Source organism: Delphinus delphis, chromosome 6 (assembly GCF_949987515.2).
Source record: "Delphinus delphis chromosome 6, mDelDel1.2, whole genome shotgun sequence".
Lineage (NCBI taxonomy): Eukaryota > Metazoa > Chordata > Mammalia > Artiodactyla > Delphinidae > Delphinus > Delphinus delphis.
This window is the reverse complement of record NC_082688.1, coordinates 46,568,364-46,587,366: the sequence shown is the minus strand read 5'-3', so window position 1 is coordinate 46,587,366 and position 19,003 is coordinate 46,568,364. Positions and strand designations below refer to the sequence as shown.

The following is a 19,003-nucleotide window of genomic DNA, read 5'->3' as shown; positions in this document are numbered from 1 at the left end:
CCTTATTGTACTTCCTGTAGTCATGGGCTAATAAGATACCCGTTAACTTTTCAAGGTTTTAAGAATTATTGCCAGTATGGCTTTAGAAATCGGAGGAGAAGGAACACAAATAATGTCTAGAGGGTCAGGATGAGCCAATATTAAACAGATTTTTTTTTGTTGTTTAATCCTGTAATGTCTTATTTATACCAGGAAGATTTAATTTTCAAATATTTAAACTTGTTTCTGGCTTTTGTCTTGTTTTGTGTTCATTCCTCTTTGTTCTACATTTTAAAATGTTCTGGTGGGTTGCCATTACAATATTAACTTGTCTACCTATTTATTTATGCATCTTTTCATAATGTAGACACTGTCTGGTTTTTGGAAAACACAACCTTCCTCTGTATTTGGCTTTTTTCCCTTCTCAGTGTCCTAACATCTTTCAGTTCTCCCTAGACTTTAATTCTTCCTGTTTTCAAAATGGTCATTATGTCCCAAATTGTATAAGATAGTCCAGATGGCAAATTTTATAGGCCCATACAAGTTAGAGAAGCTCTTGCAATTGGGGGTGAAATTATTTCAGGTCTAAGAAGCTAATAAATTTCATTCGTTCACACATTGTTGCACTTGACTATGACAGCTATTAGAATGTCCTAGTAACAGTGTCACTAACTAATCTGTTAATGTAAAATGACAAACTTAATCATTTATATAAAATCTGAATCTGAAAAAGAATGTTATCCTAAAGATTACTAGGCTTAAATTTTAAGCTGCTGAACTAACGGTTTTAGAATATGTATAGTAATATATAAAAAACATTATACTTGGGCTTAAGTCACTTCCCACATGGGAGCACAACAAGAAGAGGCTCTTTGTCTAGGGCACAAATATGTAAATATGGTCCAGTTAGTTTTACAGATGACATTTTCCCAGCTGCTTCCCTTTGATCCCCAGATCTCTGCTCAGAACACTCAGTGCTACCTCGTTGCATAGAACAGCATCTTCCAATGTGGGTTTCTTAATGTTAACTGGTATTAAATGAGGGTGAGGGGAAGGCAAGGCCTCTGGTTAAACAAATTTTGGGGAAAACTAAAACTAAACAGTTTGTAGGACTTCTCAGAACTTAGACTATGCCAATGTGCAATCTGCAACTCCAACAGGGGAAAATATTATATAGAATTTTTTTTGATGGAACATGTCCAGAGGGAATATTTTGTAGGACTTCTTTCCTCTTTATTCACTGCAAATCTGCTCATCAGGTTCATATCCAGTCAAATTTCCTTCATGAGGCCATTCCCAAGTCCGTCAGTTACTGGTATCACTACCCTTTGGCATATTACTATAATCTTATGGTTCTTCGAATTCTCATTTCCATCATATGCGCCATCATTTTTTTCAGACAGTGTCTTTGTTCTCCACATATTAAAGCATTTTGGATAATGGACCATTCACTATTCACCTATTTTCTATAACACCTACCATAGTGCCCAGAGCTTTGTAGGAACTCAATAAATGCTTGCTGAAGGACTGAAGCCATCTATCTCAAATGTTTGCTATTGATTGCAAGAATTCCTGCAGAAAATAAAATTTGTTTCTTTACCTATTTGAGAATAAGTAGATTAGACTTTTATTTTTAAATATATCTTTATTCTCAATTTAACACTGCTTTTGAGTGACAGGGAGAGTAAATCACCATAACCAAGACTCTATTTAAAAAATTCACACTGAACAAGAATCATGCAAGGTTGTTTTTATTAAGCTTTACGTTTAGATTACATCTAAGTATTTCAGGCATTACTTCATTTGACAAGCAGACATGACATTTTAGGAAACATTTCAACAAACTCCAAGGACTTCACAACTATGGGGAACAGAGCACATCTAGTCTGCAGTTAACAGGTATGGTAAGTACTTCAAGGGGTGGTCAAGGGAAAGAAGCTAGATGATAACTGGTCCTCTTTCATAAAATGTTTATCCTAGACAAGTAGCTACAAAGAAAAGCACATGACTGTTACAGAGCTAGAGAGATCTTGCATCCAAATCCATCATTTTCATTACGGGTAGGACTTGGGTGTCACATATCAGGAGACAGATGATTCCTTCAGAATAAGCTACATATCAAGTTTTCTATGTGTAGTATTAATGCTAATATGATTAGCTCACGTTTAAAAAATGAAAGAAAGAACAATTTTGCATTTAAAACCCACTATGATATATTAGCCACTGAAGGAGGTGCTTAGCCATTGAGGAGTCATCTCTGCACTCTTGTAGTTTATGAGTTCTTCTGAGAAATTTTGATTGTGACCGTCTTGACCTCTGTGTATTCATGGAGACCATATTCTCCTCTAGAGAGAGGGGGAAAAATGAACAGAATTTAGCAGAGCAGTACAAATATACTATGGTCAATGATAATCGAAGTTTGTTCCTGCTTATCTGGCTAGGGACAATGGAAAATATTTTCTGTGTACAGAACCATTTCAAATAGTAGCTAGCCAACCGTAAGATATCTGGTCTTATATAAATCCCCTTGTGGGAAAATAATTTTTTTGCATTTTTAAATGATCATGTACCCTCAGTAGACTTTCAAAGAAATTGTTCAATTTTGACATTTTTTCTGCTTGACTATAAAAGGGCTCAACACACACGCACACGCACACGCACACACACACACACAAATCGGCCCAACAAGAATTTTATCATATCTAGCTTAGGTTCAAATAAATAAGAAGGCTATATTACTATAGGAAAAGTAGTAATGTATAATTACTTGAGTAGTATAGAACAACTATAAATTCAAGTATAGCTCAGTTTAGTGTATTTACCATGTCCAGTTGGTCCAGAAATGAGGAAGGGGCTAAAAATGACCAGGCTTCTATTTTCACTCTAACTGGCCCTAATATGGCTTAAAACAAAATATTTTCTAGCTGTAGTTCTAATATCTTTTGTTCTTGATTCTTGGCAAAAACAAAAACAAAAACCCCCCAAAACCAAAAATCTGACCTTAACTGTTACAACTTTTTATTTGAGGGTGGGGTTGTTTTGTTTTGTTTTGTTTTAAGAGGGGGAGAGGGTTCATTGGCCTTAAATTCAGGGCTTTTGGGCTTTCTGTGGTTGTTGGATTTTTCTATTTATGCAACCTCTGTCATTTGCTTATATAACTCTTAAATCCAACCCAGATGATCAGGAATTAACTTGAGTCAGTCAATTAAAATCCTTGTATCTTGTTATCAGGTTTATTGAGACCTCCTATCAGTTTTGGAAACTGTGATGTACCCTTCATTAAAGAGATAACTAAAAAGATTAGGCTAAATTATTCTCTATATGGTTTTGATGAAAGGATTAAATTACATGTACATAAGAGTACTCTTAAAATCATTACACTCATGCACATGTAGGCTTACAGAGGAAAAAGATCTTGATCTTTTTCTACCCCTCTCCTTTGGTGAGGTAGACAGGTATGTAGAAGACATCTTTTTCTCCTGGGTAACCTAATCCTCTTACACTGATTATTTTCTTGGGCCATTAAGCTTCTGAAAATACCTTCTAAAAGCTTCAGTGAGCATGTTCTTCAAAGTAATTAAAGGGTTTAGCCTCAGTTGTCTGAAACCCATTAAAGGATAATATTTTAGTAAGTATTTTATCTCACAAAGTTAGATATATTAACCCATGATTTTTGCCAATAGGCTTTCCATTGTATTTTGGGTTACATGGACACTTGAAACTCTCAGGAGAGTACAAAGTGTGATAATTGTCTTACTCAAGTTGAAATAGGTCCTGCTTCTTAGTGTTCCGATGTATACAAATTCCTATGTCTATGATATAACACAAAAACATCTTTATATTTCTCTTTATGTCACTAGCCTATGAGTTATTGGTTCTGTGCTTCTAAAATTGTCAATGTACCAGTCATTCGGGACCTGATGCAAATGCTGATTCTATTTCAGCAGGTCTGGGGATAGGCCTGAGACTCTGCATTTCCAACATACTTTTACGTGATACCCAGGCTTCTCATCCAGGGTCCACACTGGAGTGATAAGATGCTAATAACAAGTTATGCCTGTTTTTCACTCTGTATCCAGAAATGAGCCTGGCACTAATTAAGTAGGCACAGGAAAATGTTTGCTGAACTGGTTTGGCAAATATAATCAAGCAAAAACTACTCACGTTAGCCCACCAGTTTATACCACTTTATCTCTCCCCATTTCTGAAGGGGACAGGAAGAAAGAAATATCTTGTGAGGTGTTGAGAGCCAATTAAGTTTGAAATGGCATACTAGTAAAGTCTCAAGTGATCTATGTTAATCTAAGTAAAAATTAGTGCAATTACACAGAGAGAGGGATTTCTACCATTTAACTCATTCCAGGGCCAGCACCATGACCTGAGATGCAAATCCTGGTTTGGGCACTCAGCATCACCACCACATTGGGCTGCGCATACTACTATTTTCAGCTCTTTGAGAACTCTTTCCAACTGATCAATTCTACCTTTCTATCTTTGAAGATAAACTGTAATTGAACTCTTGGGAGTCATTTGAGGTTATTGCTTCAGTAATTCTCTTTAAACATCTTGCAGCAAATGACTTATTTATTAAATTTGCCAAATTTGGTTTCAGATAGACATTAACACTAGCATCCTCAGCTGGAAGTTTTGAAGTAAAAATTACAGTATAACTTTTTCCTTTATATTTCAAAGAAGCAAATCATCTATACCCACAGTCCAGATTTTTAAGAAATTACTGATGGTTGATTCTTGTTTTCATCCCCCTCTTTATTTGCTTTCCATATGTCTAGAACATAAAGTTTGACTAAATTGTATTTAACAAAATTGATATGTTTAGTCTACTTTAATTATTTCATCCCTTCTGATTATTTTATCTATGACATTCCTAAGGAAGTGTATTAGATAGCTGGGCCAGCAGTAATCTGATCTTCAAAATAATCTAACTTTTGTTATAGCTCTTTGTACAAAGTAATTAGTGCTGCCAAGGGACTCCCCAATAATGGGTATTATAAAGACAAGGAGCTAGGGAAGGATGAAACCATCTGTTGAGTCCCCACTTTGTGACAGATACAGTGCTAGGGAATGAAGGCGTAGTATGTTTCCTAACTCTCACAACCATCTTAAGAGGAATATTAACATTTCCCTTTTAAATAGGAGAAAATAGATGTTCAGAAGTTAGGCAACTTGAACTGGACTCTGTGGCTAGCAAGAGGTGGAGTCAGAGTTCACAGGCAGGCTGGTTAGTCTCCAGTTATGTTTACTATGCTGTGTGCACCTTTGACAAATTGATCTTTTGGCCACTCCACCTCTCCATCAACATTCTAAAGCTATCTATCGCTTTCCCTGCTCCACTAATATATGTAAGCCGATTTTCTTGAATTCAAGTCTTCTTAATCTGTATTCTATTTAACTCTGAAATCACACTTCTCACCCCCATAAATCCCCACCTGTCAGGCAAATTCACTAACCCCTCAACATGCCACATAGAACATTCCTTCAAGAATGCCCTCTTATCTGCTTCCTAACATCCTACACTTGTTACATGCCCTAGATCAAGTCCTACCTTTTCTGTTAGGTCTTCTCTTATTCTATAAACGGTCTTTAAGTTTTTATCCGTTGCATTTTCACCGGGGTTAAAACCACAGAATCTCAAGCATGGAAAGGAGCTCAAAGACCTTTTACTTTCTTCTCCCACTCCTATCCCCACCACAAATGCTGAACTTGTCTGACAGATGGAAACAGTGAGAGTTAGCGAGGTGACGTGAATGTTATAGTCTGGTGGTGCCCAGATTTTCCATCCTCTGATACTGCGCTCTGCATTTTAACTGCTTCTCTACCTTCGCGAGGCACGGACTCCCAGTCTGTTACTATTCATTTCATAGTGTGTGTTGGTTATTTTGCTCTCTCTGTATTTTTACATGTTCCTCCTGCCACCACGATTATATGGAAGGTGGAACGTGGTACCGTGTTTCTGGGGCTCCTAGGACCTCATATACATAGTAACTACTTAATGAAAGTATATTGAGAAGGAGAGTGGATCATTTTAACGTGCCCTCTTTTCACTGACTCCCCAATGGTAGTTGTTTCAATGTGATTTTGCTGATTTATTTAAATGACAAGTACCTGGCTCTTTAAGGCACTCATGACCTTTGGAAGCTGAGACTCACTTTTACTTGCTGTTTACAAAATGAGCAGCTTTACTATGTTTGATTCCATAAGGTTTGAATATAATGTGTCTTTTCCTGATGATTTTTTAAATTTATTGATAAACATGAGAAAATTTTAAGAAATAAAATGGTTAAAAGTGCTTGAACAAAATTGACCAAACACATTGCCACTACTTTCTGTGTGTAAATATGTATGTGCACGTTTTTAAAAAGTCAATATTTCCTGGATTGAAAAGCAACTGAAGGCTCATAAATGCATTTGTATAATATATATATCCTCAATCTAGTCATGACTATAAAACATGTTTTCCTTAGTTAAATTTTCTTTCAGTTTAGATATTAGTACCAAAAATAACTCATTCAGGTTATTTTAGAGTCTACATCAAAAATATTACAACAAATGAGAATCATTACTCCTACATTGAAAAGTTTTTTGATATAAACACACCTAATTTACTTATGTAAGAGGCATATTCAAATAGCTAAACTCTTCTTATATTTGCACACTTCTTACAATCACCAATTTGTAGTTTCCACCTCCTTTCTGGAAATGTTTCCCCAATATATTACATTCATGTATACAGTAAACAATTCTAAAAGTAAGCAATATTTCAGTAACCAATGTAAAGTGCTTAGTATGATCCCTTGTGAATTGTAAGAGTTTAATAAATTGTATTTCCCTCTGCCATCACCTGTTTGCACTTTTTGGGGTAAATCCAGCATTTAAAAAGCTGTTTGACAGTATTAATCTCCAGGAAAGAACAGAGGCAGGTTTTAATCTGAGTAGTAACTAAGGATTAATTCCTTGAGAGTGAGAACCATTTTTATCAAGATAAGTATTTATCTTAATGAAAGTTAATCTTACAGTTCTCGACCATTTCCAGACATCTTGAATCCACCAAAGGGGCACTGGGCAGATACCACACTATAGCAGTTAACCCTGAAAAGAAAATAAGTACGTTATAGGTCATACTTAACCTATGAAATAACTCCTAAATTTGGAATTTTTGAAATTCAGCGAGTTCTTTAACAACTCCATTAATTTTAATATTACGTAGTCATTTTTGAGCAAAAGTAGCACTATAAATTAGAATGCAGGAGTATAAGTATATGTATATATACTGCCTAGGAATTTTAAAAAAATGGTACAACTCTATGTGTGGATAGCCATTTTGGCAGTACATCATGTCCCTGAGAAGTTATAGCTTGAATTATAAAAGATAGACTACCCAACGTACCATAAGAGGAAGGCTATGGTCTGTGAGAGACGAGTTTGTTGGATGGGTGTTCTTTACTGCCTATACTCGTAAGCTTTGTAGTTCTCTTGTGGGTTGTATACTTAACAGGCTAGAATTAATTTTCTTTTATAATTGTAATATGTCTCATATTACTTAGTTTACTTTTTTCATTAATTAATTCAAAAAATTGCTTAGACAGAGGGCTTGACAGGAGTTGGATTTCATTATTAATTTGCTTATCCCTTGCCATGTTTTAAAAAATGTTTCAAAATGCTTTTATGAACATATAATTATAAAAACATGAATAATTAGAATTTAAAAAAATTAAAAGACCTACATCCAGACTCAGTCACAGACACTGATATAATTGGTGGGTTTGACATACACCCTTCTCTACCCAAATCAGTGTAGATATTTTTAAAGCTCCCCAGACAACTCTACTGTACAGCCAGGGTTGAGAATCACTGCTTTAGAGTCTGAAATAGGTCTGAATCTCAGCTGTCATTAACAGTTGTAGCAAGGTAACATGAGATAATGAATGTGAAGACTGCCACGTGGTGCTTAGCGTAGAGTGCATACTGACTAAATCATGAATGTCCCTTTGCTTAAGAAAAAAGATTCTAGAGCTATCAAGAGGGGCAAGGATTTCTTGGCTGTCTCTCAAGGATAAATACTTTTCAATGTCCAGTGGATTTGGTTGTGACATTATTGGGAAGAAAATAATCTTGGGCTGTTGATGGGACTGAGGGGACAAAGTGAGGTCTGGTGGAAAAAAAATTAGTAACAAGGCAGTCCAGAGATGGGGGGCTGGGCGGGGGATGTGACAGTTTGAGAGGCATAGCCTTGGCACTTATATACTCTAAATTAAAGTGTAAACATCAGAGATATAAACCAGGTCAAAAATAAAACAGACATCTCAAAATGCAATATGTTCTTCCAATTTAAGACCTTCAGACATCTCTAATAGTCCCAGAGTAAAAAGCTGATGTAAGAACTAAATGCTTGTATACATAAGGGCACTGAATAAATACTGTCTTACTATCTGATTATCTTGATTAAACAGAACTTTTATCTCCCTTGTGTGTAGCATAGTGCCAAGTGCCTAGAAATTATTTATAATAATAATACATATTGTATTAGCCAAACATCAATAAAGTATTTTGGGCAAGTAATTTCAGAAGGCTGGATAGAGTTAAATATATATATGTATCTGTGTGTATATATATAGATAGATATAGATATGTGTATATATATATATATGCTATATCTATCTATCTATCTATCTTCTATGCTCTTCTAAAGTTCTTCCAATACAGCAGGATTTTTGTTTGTTTGTTTGTTTTATTTTCAAACAGAAGGCCATGTGATTCCAAACAAAAAATCAAAGTCAGAAAAAATTCAAAGTAGTCTGTTAATGTGGTTAACATTGAAAAGGTGGTATTACATAGGTTTGACTTACCACACTGTCCCGGCCTGCAGAGCAGAGGAGACTGTGATGGCTTTATCAATATCTTTGGTAAAAATTCCTGCTGATAAGCCATAGAAAGTATTGTTTGCTCTCTTGATTACATCATCTAAAGATTTAAACTTCATGATTTGCTGCACTGGTCCAAATATCTATACCACAAGAAATGAATGAAATAAATCAAAGTAATAGGTTACAACTAAATATTTATTTTGTATTATAGTTATAAATATAAATCTATTAATATATAAATAAAATATATTTATTATATTTCATGTAAATATACTTATGTTTTATATTGACTATAAGGTACTTGGCACACAGTGAGCAGTCACTAAATGTTTTTTTATTATCAATAAAAACAATCAAAACTGCAGACCAATATCCCTTAAACCACAGGCCAATATCAACTACAGCAAATATTCCTTAAAAATATTAGCAAACAGTGTTCAACAATACCTACAAAGAATTGTACACCATCACCAAGTGAGGTTCATTCTAGAGATGCGAGGCTGGTTCAGTATTCAAAAATCAATCAATATAATACATCATATTAATAGAATGAAGGAAAAATATCATATAATCATCTCAATTGATGCAGAAAAAGCATTTGACAAAAATCCAACCTCTTTTCCCCCTTAACAGATTAAAAATAGAAAGGCACTTCTGAACCTGATCAAAGGCAGTTATGAAAAATCTTACAGTTAACATCATACTCAATGATATGATACTGAATGCTTTTCCCCTAAGATAGGGAGCAAAGCAAGATGTCCACTTTTACTACTCTTATTCAACATAGTGCTGGAATTCTAGCAAGTGAAAAAGGCAAGAAGAGGAAATAAAAGGCATATAGATTAGAAACAAAGGAATAAAATTGTCCCTATTTGTAGATGACATGATTGTCTACATATAAATTCCCAAGGAATATCCAAAAATCTTGTAGAATACCTGAGCTCAGTGACGTCACAGGATGCAAGAAAATATACAAAAATCAAATATACTTGTATGTACTAGCAATGAACATGTGCATACTGAAATCAGAAATACCATTTACAATCACTCAGAAAATACTTAGGTAGAAATCCAATAAAACACATATAGGACTTGTTACCAGAAATTACAAAATGCTAATGAAAGAAATAAAGGAAGATATAAATAAATGGAGAGATCTACTATATTCAATAACTGGAAGATTTAGCACAATAAAAACATTAATTCTCCCCAAATTGATAATATACACAATTTTAACACAACTCCTCTCAAAATTTCAGCAAGATTTTTTAGTATATATGGACAAGGTTATTCTAAAATTTATGTGGAAGAGCAAAGGAATTAGTTAGATAAAACAATTTTGAAAAAGAAGAATAAAGTGAGAGGACTCAGTCTTTCCAATTTCAAGACTTCTCATACAGCTACCAAAATCAAAAGAGTATACTTAATATTTTGTAATAACCTATAAGGGAAAAGAATCTGAAAAAGAATATATATATATATATTCATATATATATGAATCACTTTGCTGTACACCTGAAGCTAACACAGCATTGTAAATCAACTATACTTCAATAAAAGTAAATAAATTAAAAAAGAGGGTATAAGTAGAGAAATAGACGCATAGATCAATTGAAGAGTAGAGAACCCAGAAATTGATACACACACAAATATGCACAACTGAACTTTCACAGTTGCAAAAGTAATGGAATGGAAGAAAAACACCTTTTCAACAAATGATGCTGAAGCAATTGAACATATCGGCAAAAACAAACGAGCAAACAACCTTGACTTAAATCTCACACCTTGTATAAAAATTAACCTAAAATGGATCATAGACTTAAGTGTAAAACATAGACTATAAAGCTTTCAGAAAGAATAAAAAAATTACACGGAAAAAAGTATTTTTGGATTTAGGAGTAAACAAAGAGTAGTTCATAGAGTTGACACCAAAAATACTATCCATAAAAAGAAAAATGGATAAATTGGACTTCTGTAAAATTAAAAACGTCTGCTCTGAGAAAGACCCTGGTAAAGAAGATGAAAAGACAAGCTACAGCCTGGGAGGAAATATTTGTGAACCACACATCCAAAAAAGATCAGTATCAAGAATGTATAAGGGGCTCTCGAAACTCAACAGTAAAAAGCACACAATCCAATTAGAACATGAGCAAAAAAAATGAAAAGACATTTCATCAAGGAAGTTATCAGATGGCAAATAAGCTCATTAAAGATGTTCAATATCACTAGCCATTAAGGAAATGCAAATTTAAACCTCAGTGAGCTATCACACCTATCAGAATGGCTAAAATAAAAAATAGTCACAACAAATGTTAGCAAGGATGCAAAGAAATTAGGATCATTCATACATTGCTAAGGGGAATGTGAAATCGTTCAGCCACTCTGGAAAACAGTTTGGCAATTTCTTAAAAAGTTGCATCTACCATATGACCTAGCATTATACTCCTGGGCACTTATCCCAGAGAAATGAAAACTTACGTTCACACAAAAAACCTGTATACTGATGTTTATAACAGCATTATTAAAAGTAGCCCCAAACTGGTAACAACCCAAAGTTCTTCAAAGGGTGAATTGTTAAACTATGGTGCACCCGTACTATGAAATACTACTCATCAATAAACAGGAACAAACTATCCTTACGTGCAACAACCTAGATGAATCTATAGAGAATTACGCTGAGTGAAAAAAAGCTAATCCCAAAAGATTGCATGAAGTATGAATCCACTTATGTAACATTCTTGAAATGACAATATTACAGAAATAAAGAAGAGATTAGTGGTTAAGAGAAAGCCAAGGGTTGAGGATGGGATGGTGTAGGAAGGATAATAGATTTGGCTATTAAAGGGAAACATGAGAGATTCACGTGGTGATGAAATGCTCTGTGTCTTGACTGTATCAATGTTAACATACTTGCTGTGATATTATAGATTTGTAAGATGTTATCAATGATGGAAACTGGATAAAGAGTACATGGGATCTTTCTATATTCTCACAATGGCAACTGAATCTACAATTATCTCAAAATAAGGAGTTTAATTTAAAAAAACAGCATATCACTTTATTCTTTTCTAATTATTTTCAAATATATTATTTCCAAAGGAGAAAAAGCAACAATGAACGTGGAATTGTATTTTCTATTACCTTAAATCTGTGAAGGAAGCACCTAGAAATTGCTAAGCATCCTGATCTGCAGTCGGCTGGAAGTTCTTGGCTTGCCCAGTGAACTCCTGACTATTTTTAGTCTTAATCAAAAATAAATTAATCCTTTATCAGTATTAGAAATGAGAAGTAACATTTATTGGAAAAGGTGTTCAAAGAGCTGAGAATGTTACAGTAATACTTTGTATACATCCACACAGACAAAATACGGCAACAAAGGGAACAGAACAGAATGAAACCATTTACCTCCTCTTTGGCAATGCGCATCTCATCAGTAACATTAGAGAAAACCGTGGGCTGGATAAAGTAGCCTTTATTCCCCCATGGACCTCCGCCACACTCCAGTTTGGCCCCTTCCTTCTTCCCACTTTCAATGAGGTCAAGTATTTTTTCATATTGTTCCTTATCAATCTATTTGAAAAATATCACATGAAAAGGAAAAAAAATAGCAACTCGTAAAGATAATACTTTGCCCGGCCTGTAAATAAAGGTTTCAAAAATGCTAGGCTATTGTTATTAAGTTAAATATTCAACCTAAACAGCTGACAGAGGCTCAGATTTATTGTTGGGTATATTTTATCTCAAGACTTTTCTGGAAAGAATCCTTGAAGATAAAAATTTGTATTTAGTGTTTGTTTCACAGCCATGTAAGAGAAGTGTATTGGCACTGCAAACGTGTAAACCTTTTCACACAACTGTCATTTATTTACAGGAAGAAATGTCTGTTACTCATCAACCACACTTAACCTGGAAACTGTAATCCTAAATGAAATTAAAAGGTGAAAGAAGAAAAAGAAAACTTTGATACTGGGTTAATTAGACATGGCAGTTGGAAAGCAGATGCTTTGTGACTTTAGGAAGATTCCTCGACCTCTGCTTCTCTTCATCCTGACCATCCCCTTGTGGCAGGGTCCATGCTGACCACAGCCTGGTTATCCCACCCAGTTTAAGTCCCCCTGGGGCAGTGAGTAGGTCTGGTTCTAATTTCTGACCTGTCCTGATTGTTGCCAACCTGCTTTGTTAAATGGACCACATCTAAATATATTACAAGAACTACAGAACTTAAATGGTTTATTTTTACAAGGAAAAGAATGACTACAGAGTTCTAGCTGGGAACGTCAGGAGCCCATACCTCTCCTCCATGCACTGGAATTGGGACTACCTATTGCCTCAGTTCCTATTTGCGGGGGTTGAAGGACTGGGTGATTCTTGGACTCCAAATCACTGGTGAAGACTGCCTTGTTTCAGATGTGGCTAGGGTTAGGTTTTAAAGGAAAAACATTGGAGATCCTGGAGTTAAGGTGTGAGCCTCTTGTCAATTTGCCTTGACTCTTCTGACTACTTAAAAACTGTTGTTCTTTATCGTCCTCTATGACTCTGTAATCTCCCCTATCTTCTAAATCCCAGGAAAAGTTTTCAAAGTTCTCACTGCACACAATCCAGCTCCATATCCAATTAGATTAAATACTATTTACACATATAACAAATTCTTCCTTGGTAAAGTCCTTTTCCAATCTGATTTCAAAGACCAAAATATACATTTCCTTAAAAAGTTGGAAATAATCAGTATTTTCATTTGAAAAAGAAGTTATGATATCCACATATATATATAATTTTATATTATAAATTAGAATATATATTAAAGCTTAGTAAATGAGTGTCTCTTTCCATAAGCTCTTTCTTATAACAACAAGTGAGTATTTCAAAGGGTAAAGAAGCTTCAGGGGCTTTTCGGTCTTTTACTCAAAGACCCAACGTATCTACTTTTTCTACTTTTTCTACTTATTCAGTGCAACCTGTGACAAAAATATTTTCACTTATCAAGTTTAAATTATTATGTTAAGTAGTTAGATCACTGGATTATTTACTTAAGAACGCTATGAATGGAAATTTTCTTAAAATGAAGCATTCTAGCTCAATTTTTGAGCCTCCGGTTGAATTGTGCAGATCCCCTGATGGGGGAAAATATTGCCCAACAATGTTTAATATTAAGTATCTTCTCTTCCCTTCCTCTCTCTTCTTTTCTTTCCTCTTCACATATATATTTCTTTCTATCTATCTATCTATCTATCATCTATCTTATGTCTGTTTGATAGATGCGTATCGCAAATGGGAAACGTGCTTACTTTTACATAGATAGATAAATAGACAGATATTTAGAGAAAGAAACAATCACAGCTAAAACCTTAGAATCCCATCCTTTTTTAGAATGGGAAACCAAGTCAAAATTGAATTTAATACATGTCTTGGCATCCATTTGGAAAGTTACCCAATATGATCAAAATTAGCAACTATTTCTATGTGGTTACTAAACACAAAGATAAATACAAAATATAACAAGATTAGACTTAACAAAACATATTACTTCATTTACCAGTTAAGTTATTTTAGGGCTTTTAGATTTCAATATTTGGTATTGCCTAAGTCCTAAAATTTTCCTACTTGGGTATCTTGTCATGAGCAGGAAAATCCAAGACAGCCTTTTAACTTTCTAGACTGTAAGTTCTATGAGATCAGGTAGAAACTCTGCTCTGGATCAAGACCTCAAAGGGCAGGAGTAAATTTAGAACCAAAGGTCCAGGAGCTTGAAAGCAGACAATGAACAGAGAACTGTGCAACGAAGAGGGAAGGATGAGCTTTGGATAAGAGAGACACTCTTGTTGACAGTGGTTGTAAGCAGACAGAAGAAAATGGGAACCCTAGGGGATCATTGAGCTTTAACAACTAAAATGGGAAGTTTGCCACAAAGCCAGGAACTCGGGACTTTTTAAGGCACTCATGCTATCTTTAGAAGGTCGAGTGACTAAAGACTTTGGAGAGAATTTATAGAGGTGTGCCAGCTGCCTGTATCTGGGATTGGAAGCCGAGAAAAAGGATTGATGCTGAGGAAAGAATAAATGATAGGATTGTTTAAGAACTTCCAAGTGGATAGGAACTGTAAATAGGGATTCAGAGGTGTACAGATTGAGGAAAACAAATTTACAGCATTCGTTATTTTTCCTCACATCTTTAATTTCCAACATATCTCTTCAACTGTTTCTGGATGTGATAACCGGGCAACACAAAACCAGGATACTTTCTTTACCATTGGGAGTTAGATTCATTATTTTTTTAATCACCAAACTGATACAGTGTTGTCACCTGGGAAGATATGTGAATGGGAAGTAATCGTATTCAAGTAAAACCAGGTCTAGAGAAGATACTATATTCTTGTGCCTGGTGAACGCTGTTCCGTCTGTTTTACACTCACCTGCGGGCCTTGATTGACTCCTGGGGTTAGAGGATTTCCAAGAACATACTTTCTAGCCTGCTCAACACTCTTTCGAACAAACTCATCATAAATTGATTCTTCTACAAAGAGCCGGGATGCAGCTATACAACATTGGCCCTGGTGGTAGAATACCCCGTGGTGTGCAAATGCAACAGCACTGTCCACTGCAAAGAAGACATTCATGTTAAAGAAGAGATGTTTTCTAAAGATGATATATTTTTATACATCTTTCTCAGAGGTGATATGGTGGTATAAAAAAATCATGAGTCATATAGTCATAGATTCAGTATATTCTACCTCATTAGCCCTGTGACACATTAACCTTTCTGATCCTTTATTTGCTACTAAAATGATAGTAAAAATAGTAGACTCTGAAATAATAGTGGTTATTAATACAACTTTAATATGCGCAATTCCAAGAATGTGGAAACTATCCTAAGATCAAATCTCACTGCAAGTGATTTTTATAAATATCTCCATTTATAATTAGACGACTGTGAATATTTCTTTCAGGCCTCAGGTTTTAACTAATGACAAAGAAAATATAAAATATCCATTACATTAAATAAGAATTTTAAAACATTCTTAGATACCCTAATCAATAGAAAAAGTGATATTTCTGAAAACAAAAAACCCCATAAAACCCCCCAAAACCTCCAAACAACTAATATTCAGAATTGCCCACCCACCTTACAACCCTATTCTATGAAAACATTTTTCCAAATTTATGTAAAGTGTGCCATGTTATTTCATATATGCCTATAAATTCTTATCTGTTTATTTGAGATGGTTATGTGGGTCTTAAAAAGAGGAAATAGTTTGCTTCATTAGTAGATCCTAAGCAACCAGAAGAAATTTTTCTTTGCATTTTAATTTTCTAAAGGCAGAAGTTTTAATTTAACATTGTAGCAACTGGATATTGTTATCTTTATTTTGTGAACTAATCACATCCGCTTAGCTGTAGTGAAAGCAGTTTATAGGAAGATTTGGTAAAATCAGAAATCTTGTCATGTCTGTAGAATGTATAAGATAGTGTGCTCTAAAAAGCTTCAGGTAAGATCACAGTAACAACATAAGTCATCTGTGTTGATTGCCTCAGACCAATAATGCAGCTCTTAAAGAGACAGATGAATGTTTGACCTTCTTTCTCTGCTGGAAATAATTGCGGGATTCTACTTGTTAATATAATCAGGATGAACCTAGGAATATTGTATAATGGAGTCACATCATGATTAGAGATTTAATATATATAAATTCAACTACACCTGCTAGAAAAAAATGAGAGAAATTACTTAAATAGTAGGCATCCTTTTCCTCTTGCCATTTTATTCAATGAGCGTGTGACCCAGAGAGAAGGGAGATGACAAATGTGCAACTTGCGGTCTCTCCAGCTGGTCTCAGTCCAACGTGTCTGAGGGTATCTCACCACGCTTAAGGTGATGCTAATATTTAAAGGTATGGAATTAAGAATATACATTACGGCCCCTAAATGCAAAATAGTTAGTTTCTCTAGAGTTCAGCTGAGAAAATAGCAATCTATTCCAAACCAAGAAATTGTGTCTGTGTTGGACTTATCTAGGCGTTATAACTTTAGGACAATTTAAGAGATTTTTAAGAGTAATTTTGGACTCTGGTTAATGCCTTACACCTTGATGTTAGAAGCAAACCCTTCACTGTATGGCATTACCAGACACCGAAAGAAGGGTGAGAAGCGAGCAGAGTGACTTTTACTCACGGTCGGCATCAGCAAACACAATGCAAGGACTTTTTCCTCCAAGTTCCAGGGTCACCCTCTTCAGATTGCTTTTCCCAGCAGCTTCTTTGATCATTTTGCCAACCTGAAATGGAGCATTACAAAGGAGGAGGCTTAATCTGCTCTCATGAAGGCAGGTTTCTTTAGCGATTTAAATTTATATGACGTTTGTGCCACAGTAACGTTTCATTAGGGAGAAATGGCATTTTTCCAGATTTGGCACTTTCAGATACCAAAGACTTCTCCATCCAAACATAAACATATGATGGATCATGAAAACAGATATATTGAACGTGATAGCTGATCTTGATGTACATGATCTTGATGTACATGGCTAGACAGGTTATTTTTCATTTTAATCAGAACTTCATCATTCTTCTGATCAGTCTGACAAATCATGATCCAACCATAATTTATCTATTTTGACTTTTCATCCTTCTGTTGAAATCCAGAAAACTCTATCCAGATAAAGTGGTGTATTTACCAGCCTCGAATCTCTCTCTGCTTCTCATTTATAATGAGACCCAAAGGTCTTACCCCGACTTGGGCTGCCTCCATTCCTACCCTTCCTTAGGGTCCAGCTCGTATCTTAGCTCCTCTTTGAAGCCATCTATGACGACTCAAGGTGAACATGACCCTTTCTTTCTCTGATCTCCAATAAGTGCCCTCATGAGGACTCGTTTCAGAGTTTCTCTTGGATTGTATTATTTGTATAAATATCAGTTTCCCAAACAGATGTTGCCTCCCTGGTAGCAGTGACAATGTCCTATCATTGCATACCTTTTCTCAGCACTGTCTGTCAGAGTGGGCTCACTTAACTATTGATGAACTGATATCCCCTCTCCCCCATGGCTCTCGCTCTCACTTTCCCTCTTTCTCATGCTGTCCTCCACACCTTTGAAGAGTGGAGTTTGGAGAAAGAAATTGGGTCTGTGTTCTGTGCTGCTACTTCAGTTAGCTGGAATCTTACTGTTTTTTGGTTTTTTTCTTATTAATGCTAGTGGCCTCTCTTCAGAGAAAGAGTTTTCATTTTTTTTTCTTTATGGATCACTTCCTATGAAAATTAGTTTTTGCATTCTTTATATTTTTCTCATTTTTAAACTCTGGCCTGTTTTATAATTATTTCTTCTTTCTTTCTTTCTTTAATATAACTATTTCTTCCTTATTATTTTTTATTGAAGTCTTAGAACACTAAAAGGATCTTTGCTTTTCTTTTTACAAGGTGATTCATTTTATCTTGCTTCTTTTATTTTCTGGATTTCTTTTCTTCCTCAACACATCAGATTTTAAGAAAAAGTTTCTATCTCAACTGAATAAAAGTTAAGTAGACGCTTGCTTGAATGTGTGTTTAAATTTTGACTGTTGAACTGACTCCTACTGTGCATTACAGAGTAGATCATTAATTAATCTGCTGATGTTTTCATCTTATTTAAAATCTTCATGCACTAAATCAAACCCTTAAATGTAGGTTAATAAAAATAAACTAAAAGTAGACTGGCAATGGAGAAACCCTGTTTGAAATTTCTCTTATATCCCATTTTGGTTCCACAACATATTTCTTATGACCACTCTCAAAAATTGAATTTTCATTTGAGGTGATTAAGAATTTTGTATTTTCTAGATAATAATCTTTGCCTTTCTCCCTTTGAATTCTCCAAATTCTTTCTCTGCATCTTTCTTTTATTTTCTGGGGTTTTGGGGTTTCTTTTTTTGTTTTTAGCTTAGAAAGATTTGCTGGAGAAACTTTATTAAAGCAGATAATTTTTGTCTTGGGGAAGGGAGTAAGATCAGAGGCATTTTTCTAAAAGCTACAAATGTCAAAAGAACTAGCATGAAGAATGGTTAGAGGTACGAGTGAGAAAGAAAGGTTACACTTTTACTTCGTGCAGTTTCAGATGGCAAATAAAAGGTTTGTTTGAGTTTTCCCAAAGGTCTAGCTCAAGTCAAAATAAGGAAACA

General features: G+C 34.9%; 1 protein-coding gene across 1 annotated transcript in view; it reads right to left on the bottom strand.

Moving 5' to 3' along the window:
* Nucleotides 1-1,645: 1,645 nt before the first annotated feature.
* ALDH1A1 (aldehyde dehydrogenase 1 family member A1) overlaps nucleotides 1,646-19,003 on the bottom strand; it is a 53,846-nt gene continuing 36,488 nt past the window's right edge. The window contains exons 8-13 of the mRNA XM_060014628.2: nucleotides 17,027-17,129; nucleotides 15,271-15,455; nucleotides 12,267-12,431; nucleotides 8,844-9,001; nucleotides 7,012-7,086; nucleotides 1,646-2,324 (exon numbers count right to left, since the gene is read on the bottom strand). Coding sequence (XP_059870611.1) covers nucleotides 2,252-2,324; nucleotides 7,012-7,086; nucleotides 8,844-9,001; nucleotides 12,267-12,431; nucleotides 15,271-15,455; nucleotides 17,027-17,129 — 759 coding nt within the window. The 3' untranslated portion in view covers nucleotides 1,646-2,251. The remainder of the gene's footprint in view (nucleotides 2,325-7,011; nucleotides 7,087-8,843; nucleotides 9,002-12,266; nucleotides 12,432-15,270; nucleotides 15,456-17,026; nucleotides 17,130-19,003) is intronic.